General features: G+C 37.5%; 1 protein-coding gene across 4 annotated transcripts in view; it reads right to left on the minus strand.

The window, feature by feature from the left end:
- The window catches only part of LOC144063165 (uncharacterized), a 62,125-nt gene that overhangs the window by 2,632 nt on the left and 42,961 nt on the right, over nucleotides 1–16,532 (minus strand). For 2 of the 4 annotated variants that reach the window (XR_013296507.1, XR_013296505.1), the window contains 3 exons: nucleotides 9,845–9,901; nucleotides 9,622–9,662; nucleotides 3,883–4,477 (listed from right to left, as the gene is read on the minus strand). Coding sequence is in view for 1 of the 4 variants with exons in the window: in XM_077585183.1 (XP_077441309.1) it covers nucleotides 4,386–4,477; nucleotides 9,622–9,662; nucleotides 9,845–9,901 (190 nt within the window). In the remaining 3 variants the exon portion in view is untranslated. Of the gene's footprint in view, nucleotides 1–3,882; nucleotides 4,478–9,621; nucleotides 9,663–9,844; nucleotides 9,902–16,532 lie in introns of those variants that run through there. The other 2 variants (XR_013296506.1, XM_077585183.1) reach the window with 2 other exon arrangements.

Here is a 16,532-nt window from a genome sequence, read left to right on the forward strand (position 1 = left end):
GTAGTGATGGGAATCACAAACCGTTTCTTTTTGAGGACCGGTTGCCAGTTATTCGTTAATTTGCTTGGCTGACAATTCTGCTTAGCGATTCTTCTCAAGTCACAAATGAGTTTCATTTCATTTCATTATATTTTTTTTTCATTATAGTTAGTTTCTATTTCCTTTTGAGTTCTGTTTTTTTAAACATAGTTAACTTTAATTAGTTTTCAGTGTGGCTCTGTTAGCTTTTATTAGTTTTCGTTATTTAAAAAATGCGTAGCCTTAGTTTAGTGTTATTAGTTTTAGTCTTTAAAAAAAAATGCTGTTTATTACTTGTGTGCAAGGAGCAACGTCATCTGAAGGTGCTGTGCTATTGGCTGCTGCTAGATGACATCACTTCTGTGTGACACACTTTGAAACGTTGATATTTTAAATAAATATACTTAAAATAACATTTGAAATCAAGCCCAAACGCTCATGTATTAAATTAATTACCACAGAGGAAAACAAAGGACATTTTCACTATAGTTAGTTTTAGTTAGTTTTGTAAACGTACAACTATTTTTATTTTATTTAGTTTTTTGAATTAGACTTTTAGTTATTTCGTTAGTTTTCGTAAACTAAAATAACCTTGGTGATGGGTAGCCAGTGGTTGCTGTGCATGGCCTGTGTCAGGGTCTCATTAAATAAAATTCACATATATCCAGAACCCCCAATCACACATAATTAAGTAGAAAGCAACATTTTGTTGAGTTAAATTTACTCGCTAATGCCATTTTCTTTGACAGCTCATCGCTTTTGTGTATTATCTCATCGTGGACTTCCATCTCATGCACCGATTCAGTAACTAACAACCAATCAGAGTGGTCATTTTTGTTACCGAAGACTGCCGCCATTTTTTTGGTCTTGTTTTGTTGATAGAATTGTACATCTGTGTGAAATTTGGGGGGAAGGTCACAAAACACAAGGGCCCCCCCTAGCCACCACATATCATACGCCCATGTATTAAATGATAATCACATCAGTGACATTGTAAAGTATTTGTATTAACTGTTGGTAAATTTCCATTTCATTACCTTGTATCAAAATTCCAAATTCTATTTAGTTTAGTAAAGAAAGTCCACTTTTAAAAGACACTTTGCAATACTGATGTCTATTTTACTATCAATAGTGAAATTCCTCTCTGACTGTCTGTGGTTGGTATTTACATCCACGCTGCCTAAGAGGATTAAAGGTTACGCGTTGACTTTTGTCAACTTTGTTTGTCTCGTCAAATGATCGAATATTCCAATAAGGCAATATTTGACGTGAAATTAGATCATAAGAGGACAAACAGTTTGCACGAGGGATTTGGATGAGAAGAGCAAAGACGTATGTGTTATGATGACCACGATGAATTATGATGTTCATTAGAACAATGACAAATCCGGCTAATTAATTTTTTAGTGGGTGGGATGGAGTTAGCCAGGTCCACCAAATCTCCCTATTCAATGTCAAGCGCTAATTGGAGACCTAATTTGCTTAATTCCCATGAATTGCCCTCCGCTTCAAATCCTCTTCAATTCACCAGCTTTAAAGCTTTAATTTGGTTGCATATGTTTGCTGTACACACACACACACACGCTTGACATAGTTATAAACCCACTGATTACGTTTTTTTGAATGCATTTTGAATATATTTGCAGACTTTGTAGATTTACCATAATAAGCAATTTTTTTGTCATTCATTTATAAATTAGATATTTATTAGTAGAATAAAATAAAATAAAAACACATTAATGGTATCCGTGAAAAAGTGTGACTTTACTAAGTGAAGGCTTTTCAAATCGTGAAGGCTGCAATCTGGAAAACAAAAAATGCTTCATTTGGGCCAATTGGTATGCTTCATTTTTTTTTTTTTCTGGACTGTAAGTCACACTTTTGTTCGCAGTTTGGCTGGCCTTGAAACTTATACTAAGGAGTGACATGTATATATTAAAATTAAAGCTCATTCCCGCTCTTGCTCCTCAACTGTGTTGACTTTCTTTTGGTAGTTGGCGAATAAGTTTCATGCATCACCGTCAGTGGCAAGAAGGTGGCGGTAATGCACCGAAAGCACCCAAAAACCGCTAAAAGAAAGTAGAAGAAATGTATTTATTTATTTTTTTACAACATCCTTAAGAAGGTGGCGGTAATGCACCAAAAGTGTTTGTCAACTAAAGTACCAAAGCAAAATATTTATGTATAATAAATAGCCTAATAACTAATGTGATATTGTTTATTGTAATACAGATTAATTTATTGCATGTTTGTTAAAAATATATATGTGAAGAAGACCATGAAATATAATCGCATAATAAATTGAAATTGCAATATCGAGAGACAAAAATCACAATTGGATTTTTCAAAATTGTTCAGTCATACTGCGATTATAGTGTGCTTTTTTTTTCTGTCATAAGCTTAACTTCAAGGCACTTCCAAGTCCTTAAAGCCGCAGATAACCCGTTGTCATGAATGTACCGAGCCTTGAAATCAACACGTTTCAAACAATGTGTAACTACCTTTCAAGACAAATGAGGTCAGGAGGTCTGCGCGTGTGTGTGTGTGTGTGCGTGCGCATGCCATTTTGTTAATCTAATGAGATGGGCGGAAAGGTGCAGGGGGTGCGTAGATTAGTGCACAAAGATGTTCCTGATTAGCAGAGAGTGAGCTAAGAAGATCAGCCCCGCTGAGATGGCGATGAAACATTATGGCCGTGTTTTAATCCGCAACATTCCAAGGCTGATTTCCTGTGCTTTGACCACACGCATGAACACACGTACAGAAGGCCCAAAATGGACCCATGAGGAACCATAACGAGTACCCGGTCAGTCGAGGTTCCGAGTAGTTATACTAAACATATTCTAAGCCGCCTTATGACCACACCCATACAAATGTTTACTTACAGTTACATGGAACACAGCATATATAAAAGAATAAAATTGGACAATGAGCCACATGCTGCTTCACCAAATTTTCACTTGGTTAGCATTTTGAGTGATGCGTTCACTGAGGCTTGTATTTCATAGTGGGAAACTGACCACCCCAAATATATGCATGGCATTGATTTAAGTCAATTACATAATATAACATAGTATAATATATATTTATATAGTATCAATATTGTCATAAAAAAGTTATCTTACATGGGGTAAGTTCAGAACTACACTATAATTCTTTATAGGGCATATAATTATTTATAGGAAAGAGCCATTTGAAGGGTTAGGGTTATATTTAGAGCAGTCAAACAAGTACTTTTTTTTAAATCAAGTTAATCACATGTTGGAATTTTGATTAATCACGATTAATCGCTTAATTAAACAGGCTTTTTTAATCAATTTTTTTTTTACCACCAAATTTAAAGACCACTTGTTATGTGTATTTTTTTTATACATTTAATGGACGTCTTAAAAAAAATTGTATCCATTGCACATACATGCATCAAAATTAATAGTGCGATTAATCTGCGTTAATAAATGATTAATGCAATAATTGTTTATGATTAATTAATTAGTCAACGCTTTAACTTTGACAGCACTAGTTATATTATGAGATTTTTCCGGACATACATCGGTCCATAGGATACAGATTAATATTAATATCCAACACTTTATCTTTATAATTCAAATGTTCACTTCTGCAGCATTTCTAGAAAATCACAATGCCTGGCAAATTAATCTTTTCTTCTTTTTTTTTTTTTAAGAACAGGTCCGCAGCTCAGTCATGTGTTCCTTGAGCACTACTCGGTACCCGCACACACTATGTTGGTAACCCCTGGTATCATATTAACATTAAACAAAAACTAAATTAAAAAAATTAAATTAATAACATAGTTGCCTTAATATGTGAACATTCCAGAAAACAAGAAAAACTTTTCTCAGCAAGTACATTTACATTTTCTTTAATTATTAATTTAGGAAACGCAAGATAAAAAAAAACATAAGCAATTTATGTTATAGATGCAAAAAAATTAAATAATTAAAAAGTCAGTGAAGCAAAATGTTTAGAGTAGCCTAGAAATTTAAAATTTATGACATAAAAGCATAAATCACAAAATGGCTGATGGATGACTCAAAAGTAAACCAAATAGCTGTGGACTAAGACTTGTAAGCATATAAAAGGCAGCAGGAGTCCAAATTGGCTGTCTATTGGGAAACATGATTGCATACAAGTAGTAGGTAGGTAGCACTATTTAAGGCTCCTCAGACCCAAAAGAAGCAGCTGCCATTTTCCTCCTCGTGTCCCGCCACGAACAAAAGCTCGTCTCCCTTCAAAGGCCCTTTAATAGTCAATCGATGGCAATGCGAGGCGCCTATTCTGCAGATTACTGTTAACAATAATTTGCCTCCCAGTGCACCGTTACCATCTTTGAAGCAATGTTTTATTGCCTTTTTTTCCTCCTTCCATCTGCATCTGTCATCCCCCAGGTCTGCCGTTTGATCTCTCCGCAGCCGCCCGCATCCCCACGAGCCGCCTTGACCTGTTGATTGACAGCTGCGATCAGACATATGGTAGGACGAGGCATCGACCCGAGGAGCTCCCCCGGGACAAAAGCAAGTCTAGTGGGCTTTTCGCCCCCCATCTCCTCCCCTGACAGTCTCCCACCTTCGTTCTCCTCCTGCACTGTCTTCAAAAGAACAGCGTGCGAGCAGGTGGTCTCCTCCTGCCACTAGATGTCGCAACATGCACGCATATGTTCATTCAGTGCGGTCGGACACAACATTAGGTACACTTGAGGTCCACAAGATAAATTGGTCGCTCTAATACTAGTACTGAACAGTGTTTTGCAACCTTTATTGAGCGGAAGCGCATATACTGCATTTGACATTAAACACAATCTCACATTACCAGATAAAAATGAGACAAATGCTGAAATAATGATTACAAATTGACGTGGTGTGAAATCGAAATCTGGGCCCTAAGCACAAAGCTAGTGGGCCTATGAATAAACGCGGAGTTTACGTCACAAGTCAAAATGGCGGCTCTGTGAAATGACGCTCTCCGCTTATTAAAAAGCATTGGGTTGATCGTTGTAATTTGATTTTAAAATGTGATGAAATGTCATTTGACTACTATAACAAGTGGTCATTAGTCACAAGCAAAAGCAGTACAAACCGCCGTTTGTTTTTTGCCCTATAAAGGAAGCATTTGCATTACATTGTATTGGGGAGATATCAGAAATGCCCGGATGTTCGGAATTGTCACTAGTTCCACACAATTTCATTTTTTTTTTTTTTACATATAATAATAATAATAATAATAATAATAATAATAATAATAATAATAATAATAATAATAATAATAATAATAATAATAATAAAGGGCGAGGCAACTCCCATCTTTCGTGGAAAATATTTATCAGAGCATTGTCCCCACTTATTCAATATTTTTTTAGATACAAAAAAATACAGTTTTTAATGCGTCAATTTCACGTAGATTTTCCCTCATTATGGTCCCTATACGTGCAATTAGTGGGGGTGACTGTGTGTGTGTAAATATATGAATATTTAAAAAAAAATTGAGTTGATTTTGTGAGTTACTACATGCAAATGACACCAATTGGGTGGAATGGCCCAATTATTGCATTTTTGTAGTATCCGCGGTGTGCCTTTAAGGGGCGTTGCCTTGTTGCTGACATCAGGCTAGTTCAGTCTGAGTGTTTGTGGCCTATAGCAGCTCATTGTTATTGTTCTAATTAATATTTGTGTGTTTGACTGTTTGTCCTATGCAATAAACGCCATCTATGACTGTGGCTCTCCTTGCCCATTTTCGAGGGCATTACAGTACATTAATTGCTCCATTTTTTTCCGGCTTGGGGAGTAGAGTTTGAGAACTGCTGATTTAAATTTAGGTCTTTGTGACCGTGCAACGTAATTTGTCCAAGTGGAGTTGCCATACAACTTCAAATGCAAAATTACTTCCTCTGTGTTTTGAGTTTGCACATTGTATAAGTTTGGATTCCAAGCAACTTCCAGACTGCCACTGGTGAAAACACAAATATGTGATTCTCAACTGTGTGTGGGTTTGTGTGTGAGATTTCAGTCCATGAGGCAAAAAAAACCCCGTACAACTCCCCATCTCTGGTGGGCTGAGTGTTGCCATGGCGATACATCTCCGGCCAGTGCTACTCCCTGCTGACCCTGATGCGTGACCTCTGACATTTAGGGCCATGGCCAGGGGGGGGCGAAAGGTCAGCAATGGCCGGAGGGCGACAGGAGCACTTCCATGATTTGCACCCCCCCCCTCCCCTACCCTCCCTTCCCCTCCTCTCCCTCCCCATTTCCTCCATCATTTGCATTTGACCATCAGCTGCAGGAAATTCATCTGACTGAGTCACACATTGCACTTTAGCAGGTAGTGTGTGCGTATAGGCGCGTGTGTATGTGTGTTCCTCGCTCACGGCAACAACACAAAAAAAAAGCAGCGAAAGCTCAATATCGTATAAATTTACATTCGATGTTGCTCCAACGGCCTTCTGGGTAAACTGCGGTGATCTCTGCCAGGCTAACACCGGCCACGGTGATGATTATGATCGCCGGTCGTAATGATCATCACTATATTCCCATGGCCTTGAAGGCTTCGGTATCTCATACGCTGGGATATTTACAGTTTCCCATGATTTTGATTCACCTCTCCTCGTGTGTACTGCCGGACACAACGTTGAGTGCGCGCACAAAATCGGATGTATTGTTTCCCAAACTTTATTGAGCACAAATTAGCAGGGATGTCCGATATCACTTTTGTTTAGACCGATACCAATACAAGTAACGATATCAAGTACCCCTAGTACTTTTGACGCATGACATTTCCAATAAAACAATGACAGATAAGACTTTATGTAGCATTTTTGTTTAAAATTACATGAAATTAATGGCAATTTTCTATTCTTTTAATTTTTAATTTCTAGTTCCTGATTGTAAACAAAAGAAGGTCGTCGTGAGTACAGATACTTTAAAATAAGGCCAGGTATCAACCCGATACCGATACCTGATGTCGGTACTCACTCATCTCTATCGAGTTAAATGTATTTTAAAGACATCAAAACTCACTATAACATTTTGAATAGCGCGCTGCTGCCTAGTAACTAGTGTGCGACTTTAATATCAAGCATCTGTGTAATTTTCTTATAATTTGATCAACACTATAAAAAAAAGTCTAATTAAGTTTTTTATTTTTTTATTATGCCACCTTGGTTTTATATGTGTCCTATTTTTAAAAAGTTACTGACTATTTAACATTTTAAAGGGGAAGTCAACCCAATTTTTTTTGACTAGTCTAAACATGTTATTCTGTTTAATATTCACGTCAGTAAAATGTGAGTTAAGCAGCAAAATCCAGCCGTTTTTATCCATCCCAGGGACGGCCATTTTGCCACTTGCTGTTGACTGAAGATGACATCTATATTGCTTAGGTCTCAGGTAACCAATCACAGCTCAGCTTCAGAAAACAGGTGAGCAGTGATTGGCCGTTGCCTGAGCCTTGAACAACTGTGATGGAAAAGTGGAAAAATGGCCGCCCCCTGAGATGGATAAAAATGACTGGATTTTGCTACTTAACTTATACTCCACAAATGTAATATTAATCAGAATGTCATGTTTAGATTAGTGAGGTCACATATACCATATCATTGTCAAGAAATGTTTAAGGTTGACTTCCACTTTAAGCATTTATAGTAAAGGCAATTCTAACTGACAGAACAAATATGGCAAATTGAAAGATACTTTTATAGTTATTATTGCATAATGGCTAAGTTAATGACAGCTTGAATTAGGAGTTTTTTTGTTGTTGTTGTTTTTTTTAATGGAAAAGGCATACTAATAAGAAACAGGAGAAAATTCCTATATATGAAAAATTGAACTAGCATCTTCAGAAAACATTTTGTAAATTGTGAAATTTCATTAGAGAGACATAACAGTAAAGACATTTTGACATTAAAATGTAGGAAAACATTACATGTACTTCATTTTTATTTATTTATAAAGGAACTATTATTTCTGTTTCAAGAACAACGGCTGTCAATAATTCCAACATATCAGCAAAATGTATTAATTTTCAAAGGGAAATTGAATTTGAATATCTAAAGTTTAATGAACATTAACTTATACTTACTTTGGATTAACTTAATTCAATTGTGTGTTACCAAATGAAGCATTTTTTTTTAAGTCAATACAAATAGAAATAAATATAAAGTAAATATACTATGTTTAATGAACATACTTGATTCAATCTTGTGGTACCAATTGAAGCGATTTTTTTTAAAAAGTGGGTCAACGATTCTCTTTTTAAACTTAAGTTGGTTCAACAATGCTCTTTTTAGAATGTTATAGCTAAATGAGCCAATTAACAACTGGCAAACAAAAAATTTCTCAAACCTTTCACAAAATGAGCAACCCAAATATTAGAAGACAGAGCAGGGATATTTAATTAAAATGGAATATTTACACACCTTATGATTCTGCCTGTGTGTTCTGCTTGTTCACTTGGTTCCTCGTGGGGAATAATTACAGAATGATGTGTGCTAAAGTCATGTGACCTGAGCCTTCTGCTACCCAAATTATTTATCCCCCACCCTCGGCTGATAGCTCGTCAATATCAGTTTATTAATTTAACAGTTGTGGACTGATAAAAGGTGGTGCGCGCAGTTAGCTTGCCTAAGGATGAATTTTACAGTGTGTGTGTGTGTGTGTGTGTGTGTGAATAGAGGAGAAGGGACAAAGAGTGAAGAAAAGGCAGTGATCAATGGCGTGCAAAAATGGGCCACCATCGCTCACATTCCAAGGCTATTGAACGGATGCTTATTAAAATTAATACGCTTATTATCACCATATAAAAAAATAAAGATTGAAGACAACGTATTTGGTGGTATTGATATTCAAACGCTTCCGATACATTGATCAGGCTAACAGTTGTGTAGTAGGGGAAGGGAATTTTGTTATTTTTTTCCCCCCTCACAAATATATAGTAGTAGAAGAAGAGTGGTCCTAATTTCGTGCAGCCTCTGCTACGTGTTTAGCCAGCTAGTCGCGGCGAGCTATGAGGCCTGAAAATGCTATTTTTTTTCTCCTCCCATGACATTTACCTGATTATGCACGTGTGTAAATAAAATGAAGTGCAGTGCGACCAACCAACGTGATGTGACTGACATACATCATACAGTCTCTTGAATTTCACACAAGGGAACATACAGTGGCCCTTAAAGGACAAAAAAACATTTGCCATCAGTATTGTAGTTGCCATTAGGCAAAAATGATTGTTTTAGTGTTAATTCATTTGTGTAAACTTTCAAGCGCAACTGTATTGACCATTTGTTAAAACCGAACTTGGGAAAATGCATTGAATTGCATCTGGATGTGGGAGCCTGCTGCCTTGGGCCCCCGAAAAATCGTATTGTGAAAACAAAGGGATGAGAGGAAAGCAGATCAACGTGACCCCTCTCCTAAAAAAAAAGCAAATGAATATACATCTGGCACGTATATCACGCGCCACAAATCAGCCAACCCGGAGCCCGAGCCAATTCCCCGAGCCATTACATAATATCCCTAAAGGAGGCTAAAAGGTATTTTAACAAGACCCACTGCACTGCGAACTCTGACCCCCATCTCATTTGACCCCGGTGACACTTACACTAGCCAGTGACAGCAACGGCAGATCTTGCTCACTTCCGGCTGTCGAAGACAAAAAAAAAAAAGAAGGAAATTTGAGTCCTTTGGATGATAAAGAACACAAGCAAGTTTGTTATCATGTATTATGAAATCATGCACCATCTGCAATTATTACTATGCAGTGTTAAATGGCAAGTAAACATTTGTACTGTGCAGCATATTAATACACCAAAAACAGTACTCACCCGTTGATGGCGTGGACGTAGCGTCAAAGCTAACGCAGCATTTCGAGGCATTCTTATCTGTAATATAGTGTAACAAGAATTTCCCAAAATATAAAATGTAATATTTGTATGTATTATATTTTACATGTTTTTCTGGTATATTGAATATTAAAAAACAAAATACTTTTTTTTTAACCTACCATGAAGACAACAGTACATTATGTTGGTTATATATACAGAATGATGAGAAAGATGCTATGTAGATACAGAATATATTTTTGTTTTATTTAAAAAAGCACAATTAATACTATTATTACCATTAAATATACACAATACCATTGCAATTTTTTCATTTTTGTTTATACTTTAACCATTGTTATTTGATTGCATTATTTATGATATTTATTGTTATTTATTATCCATAACACACTATCATTATTATAATTTTTTTCAACACTGGTTGACAAAGGCTATAAAGTACACAAAACGATCTTTGTCATTAATTTTCAGCTAATATTAGTATTATCAAATGTAATCAGAATGGTCATTACTAATCGTAGTAATGTTGAATACTTCACCCAAATTCATTGATTGGTTTGGTAAAATTAATTTTTTATGCCTCATCATTACATGAGGTCCTCCATTTTGAACACCTGCTTGAGTTAAATAAACGCGTACTCTAATGATAAAAGTTTTGATGTAATTACTATGTTATAACAATGTAATAAACATCCATCTTTACCTATTGGCGGTTGGGGGGGGCGTTCATCGTATATACAATTCCTACGGCCTTGGAGAGCTGCCCTGTGTGTGTGTGAGAGCTTGGGAGATGACAGAGCGAGGTTAAGAGGTGTCAACGTGACACACGAGTGAGGGGCTTGAGGACTCTTCACCAGAGATCGCCTGACACTCTCCTCAACCTCCTCTCTTATTAACCACTCTAAAGACGCCATTGAGACGCCGACACTTCACACAGAAAAAAAAAAAAAAACCCTCAACAACCTGTGACCACCTGCTCACACACACAGTCAAACACACTCATGCAGCGAGGTTTTCTCAGACAAAGTCTGGCAGCCAGGAATGGATTTATTACACCTCCGATGTGGCGTACATGTTCGGCCAAGTGGAAGACGGCAACAGTGCCATCCCACAGGGCTTCGCACCTGTCAACTGGTGTAACGCGACATGCGAACACGCACGACATACAGGACAGTGTCAGGAGCGCTTGTCTACACATTTGCAGCCAGCTGCCTCACGGCGTTTAAACTAATGGCTTTGGTAACTCCGTTCTTTTTTCATTTCATTTCATTTTTTAGTATTGGCACAATTTAACAATAAATAAAAACTTTTCCCCATTCATTTTCAATGGGACTGACGTTGAACTTTTTCTAAGTCCCACTTTCCACGCCCACTTCCATACATACAACTTGATCATCATTACCAGCTACAATTAATATTTTGTAATTTTCACATAATTTATCTTTCCATTTACTTCATAAGCATTCAGCTATTAGCATTTCCACGCGATTTCTGCAGAAATTGCACTTAGTCTAGTTTAAATTATTATTCTGATTGTTGTAGTAATTGGCAGTGGTAGAATCATTAGTCATTATGGAGTGAGACATTTGTGTGACATAAATATTCACAAAAATCAATGAAAACATCTTATATAGCCTGAACATAATTTGGATTCTGTGTATTAAAAAATAAATAAATCACATTTTTACATTGATATATTTTTTTCAAGTAGTGAAAATAGTTACTTTGCCTAATAACGAGTTACTTTTATTATGAAGTAATTCAATTACTAACTGTTACTTTTTTGAGCAAGTAATCAGTAACTATATCTAATTACTTTTATAAAGTAACGTTCCCAACACTGCTTTGCGAGCAAAAGTTAGAGAGTCTTGTCTGGTGGCAGTGAACTCAACTCACTTAACAACAAATAGCAGCAAGAAAGTAAACATATGATTTGATTTGTCAGGCCCATGAAATGATGTGGCGAGCCGGATCTGGCCCCCATACCTTGGGTTTGACACCTGTGATGACAAAACATATTGTATTGGCCACCGCGATTCAACAAGTTGCACTTTTTACTATGTGGCCTAGTAAGACTCCAGCATCACTTTATGCCACTTTTTTATTGATTGATTTATTTATTATTATTATTATTAAAGTGGCAAAGCTTTTTGTGTTCAGACACATTTTCGGAAATAGTCAGATAAGAAAAGGTTGACTTAGTTGTTTAATTTCACACTTGATGAGTGGGCAGCCACTCCAAAGATACAACTACTTGTATACAAGCAATTAAAAAGTCAATTTTATATAACACGTCCCTTTTAAAGAAGGTGTGCTCAACGGTGTCTCTGTGTCATTTCACTTAATTCCTCGTAACAGACTTTACAGCCAATAAACTGCTGAGTGCATTAGGCTGCAGTTTGAGTAAGATGCTGTTCTATTTAAGCAGATCACATTTCAGTCGTGTGGGAAGTAAATGGATTTGGCTTAAACTCAACAAGTGCGAATGTTACAACATTATATAGCACTTAAAGGGGAAGTCAAACCCCCGAAAAATTCTGGACAATAATATGTTATACGTGACCTCGCTAGTCTAAACATGACATTCTGATTAATATTACATTTGTGGAATATGAGTTATGAAGCAAAATCCAGCCGTTTTGGTCATTTCCATTTCAAGGGGCGGCCATTTTGTCACTTGCTGTTGACTGAAGAAACAACCAATCACAGTTCAGCTTCAGTAAACAGGTGAGCTGTGATTGGTCGTTGCCTGAGTTGACAGCAAACGGCAAAATGGCCGCCCCCAGAGATGGACAAAAACGGCTGGATTTTGCTTCATAATTAATATTTCACAAATGTAATATCAATCAGAATGTCATGTTTAGACTAGTGAGGTCACGTATAACATATCATTGTCAAGAATTTTAAGGTTGATTTCCACTTTAAATAACACATATAGGAATCAGTGGCGTTCTACGGGAACTTAAAAATGATTAAGGTAACATATGTGGCTGCATAAATAATAATAAGTAGCCTGCTTTTCATGATTAGGACAGAATGGTTTCAGCTGCTGAAGTTCTGCAAATAAAACAAAGTAAAGTTCAGCTAAATTCATTTTCATTTGATTGAACACTTTAGTCTCTTCTCTCCTTTCCTTCTTACAGTAATGATCCTCCACGAGCTCCCAGTTTGATGACGTGAACTGCCGGTGAACCCTTGTTAATTTCACATGGACTCGTTTTGCTTTATTTATGAACTGCAGACTTAATATTGCGATCATTTAATGATAAGGTCATTCCATTTGGCGTTGCGGTTTGTTGCTTAAACATCTCTCTGCGCTCTGCCACTCCGTCAAGCCGACTCACAGGAGCGGCTGTACAAAACCCAACAGAAATGGAGATATAATACAGGCGCCGCACGCGGGTTTGTATGGATCGCCCCGATGTGAGAACACAGCACGAGTCGATAGCCAAATGAAGAGAGATGCTGATGCGCATGACTCATAGCTGGAAGAGTTGACGTGCAGGCGTGAATCTTAATCAACGCAGATGAGAAGCCAGTTGCTTGTGTTACAGAGATGTGTCGAGCGTAATGACATTTGAACGCTCGGAACCGGGGAGGCCAACCTTTTTTCCTATTTTCCCTTTTTATAACATCCTCAGAGGAAAAGAAAAAATGCAGAAAATCTATATGATATGTTTTGTGTTGTATCTTGATGTAACATACGTGTAGACAATATAGTGTTTTTGATAACTTTATATACAGAGCACTTTAAAAACAACTATAAATGTATGCAAAGTGGGGGTAAATAAAGTCGAAGATTTGACATACAAAAAAAGAGACTTTAAAAATAAATTATGAAAACAATAAACACAATAAAATACTAAAACAATGCATTAGGAAGCTTCTTTCCCCCCCAGTCAAGATGTGATGCTGCATTTGAGTAAAGTTGGAAGTCGGACTTTTCTAACTTCATACCAGGAAGCAGGGCTCTAAATTAACTTTTTTGATGACCAGCTAACGTGCTAAATGTTTTCCCCAAGGAAAAATTTCCAAGATTTTTTTTTCTTTTTGAAGCCCCTATACATAAAATAACAACAATATGTCTACAGTATATCAGCATTGCTATTTTAAGAGATTTGTGTTAGGCCTAAGTTAGAGATGTGCATGTCAATTTTGGTGGTGATTGGTCGTAGTTATTAACATGTTAAGATTTTTATAGTGAACGTCTATGGGTAGGAAGGCTGAATGCCAATATAATCCCAAATACTGGTGGCGATTGTTTTTATTTTTTCAGAGGTTGAACTGGGCATACGTCTCTAATTTAGGCCTACATTAATCTCTTAAAATAGCAATATGGACGGTTTGTTTAAGATTGGTCGTAGTTTTCTGAAATTAAGCCAAGTACGAGCTTCCCCCCCCCCCCACTCTCCCCCCTCAGTCTCTCGTAAGGTACGAATGTAACCAAGTAGCCCTGGATGCAGAGTGCAGTTCGAGGTGTGCCTCAACGTCGGGTGGATTTAAACGTTTGACTCCGCCCACACGGATTTTTCAAAATGGTTTAAAAAAAATAAAATAAAAAAAAAATCGACAAAATTTGCGGATTTAATTATGCGCTGTCTTATGAAGTAAAGTTTTTTTGTTTTTTTTTAACACATTATGGAGTACGGAAGGTATTGCATTCACTTGAAAAAAAAAATCCTGTTTTTCTGACTAATTTTTTGGGGGGAGAGTTGTTTTTTTTTCCCTGTTTTATTTTTTTAGAATTTTTTTCCTGTTTTTTTTTTTTACAAATATTTTTTTCCCTGTTTTTCTGAATATTGTTTTCTCCTGTTTTTCTGAATAATTTTTTTCAGCCTGAATATTTTTTTGACAGAAAAAAAAAATCAGTAAAACTGAAAAAAAAAATTCAGAAAAAGAAAAAGAAAAAAAAATGCTCAAAAAAACAAAGCAACCCCCAAAAATTTGTCAGAAAAACAGGAGGTTTTTTTTTTCCAAGTGAATGCAATACACTTCCGTAATGGAGCATCGAAAAATGTCAAACACTCAAGCTTCAGTCAGCCGGGGCGGAGCTAACTAAACGGTTTGAGGAAGAGGTGGAAGTGCTGTTGTTTTATTTGCTGTGAACAACACAGGAAGTTGATGCGCACAACGATCACTTAGCTTCCGGGTTTTACTCTCGCATTACCAGCCAAATTGGCTAGTAAATATTTATGAGCACCCTCCAAAATGAATTTGAACCCGCAAATGGCGAGTTGGCGGGTGTTAGAAAATAAAAGCTCCCTGACTTCCCCAACCAGCTTCAATCTGACGTTACTCGATAATGGCGAGCCCCATTGAGAGACAGATCATAAATCGCACAACATAAATTGAAAGATTTTTAACAGATAACTATTTATATTTATCTATTGTTACTCTCATTTATTTATTTGAAATAGGCTCACGTAACACGACGTGATTTGGACTGAACAACAAACAACTAACCTGAATCGGCCATCTTTGTTCTTTACATCTTTGGGGTCGGAAGTGGGACAATCTGATTGGGATAAATATGACTTCCCACCTTCCTCGAATGCAGCATAAATACCAGGCTTAGACCAGGATTCGTGGAACATTTCTTAGCTTGTATCACTCAATACTAACACACTTTTAAAATGAGCTCTCCTCTAGCTAGCTAGCTAGCTGTTGTTTTAATATTAAATCCAAGTTGCGACTAACATGCTAACTGAGTCACAGACAGACAGAGTCATGGATTTGGTAGACATGCTTAGAAGGACTAGACACACAAAAAATGCATGACAACCAACAGGAAGTCAGCCATTTTGGATTGAAGCCTCCAATTGCAGCATGTTTGAACTTTTTTTGGGGGGGGGATAAAAGTTCTGCTAGGGTTTTTTTTTTTAGTAAAACATGACTAGCTCTTGCAGACCATAAGCGGCCCCACCTCCTCCTTTTATACAAATAGTCACATGGACGACGTTGAACAGGACCAAGCAACCCTCCATCCAAAAGCCTGTGAGGTAGAAAATATGGAGGACGGAGGCAGATAAGGCGAAGTCAACGCCCCTGCTCCTGACAGTGTTGTTTTATTAGCCCCCGTCAGGTTGTCATTTGCCCAACGGTAAACATACAGAACGGGCTTAATTAAGAATTTTTGAGCGGGGATACGGTCAAGTCCGGAAACATTAGCGAGATGCAACCGGGTGTCGTAAAGATTGATTGAGACCGAGGATGTGAGGGACGTGGCTGGAAACAGGAGGTGGAGGGAGGGCAGGGAGCGCCGGGGGAGGGTGGCGGTGTGTTCCAGCAATACGGGGTATTCTTGTGTTGCTCTGGACAGTTAGGGACCCAACGATTTTTAATGCATTAACAGCTCGCTTGCACTAAGACCAAATCGCCGTTGTTTGACATCCTGCTCCGGGGATCAATGCGCCCCGGACCGGACGCGGGGCCCCTGATAATACGCATGGCATACACTCACGCGTGCACTAGGCTTAACAAGGCACAAACGTTGGACGGTGCAGCCTTCGGAAAAACCTCTGAGCCGTGTGGAGAAAATAAAAAAAACAATACCTTTATCCACAACAATATCCGCAGGTAAAAGCGTCTTTAAATCAAAACAGAACGAGGACCAGTCGATTGCGGAGAGGTGCGCAGACGGCGTAAAAGGCCCGGCAAACTAAAAGAGTAA

This window comes from Vanacampus margaritifer, chromosome 13 (genome assembly GCF_051991255.1).
Source record: "Vanacampus margaritifer isolate UIUO_Vmar chromosome 13, RoL_Vmar_1.0, whole genome shotgun sequence".
NCBI lineage: Eukaryota > Metazoa > Chordata > Actinopteri > Syngnathiformes > Syngnathidae > Vanacampus > Vanacampus margaritifer.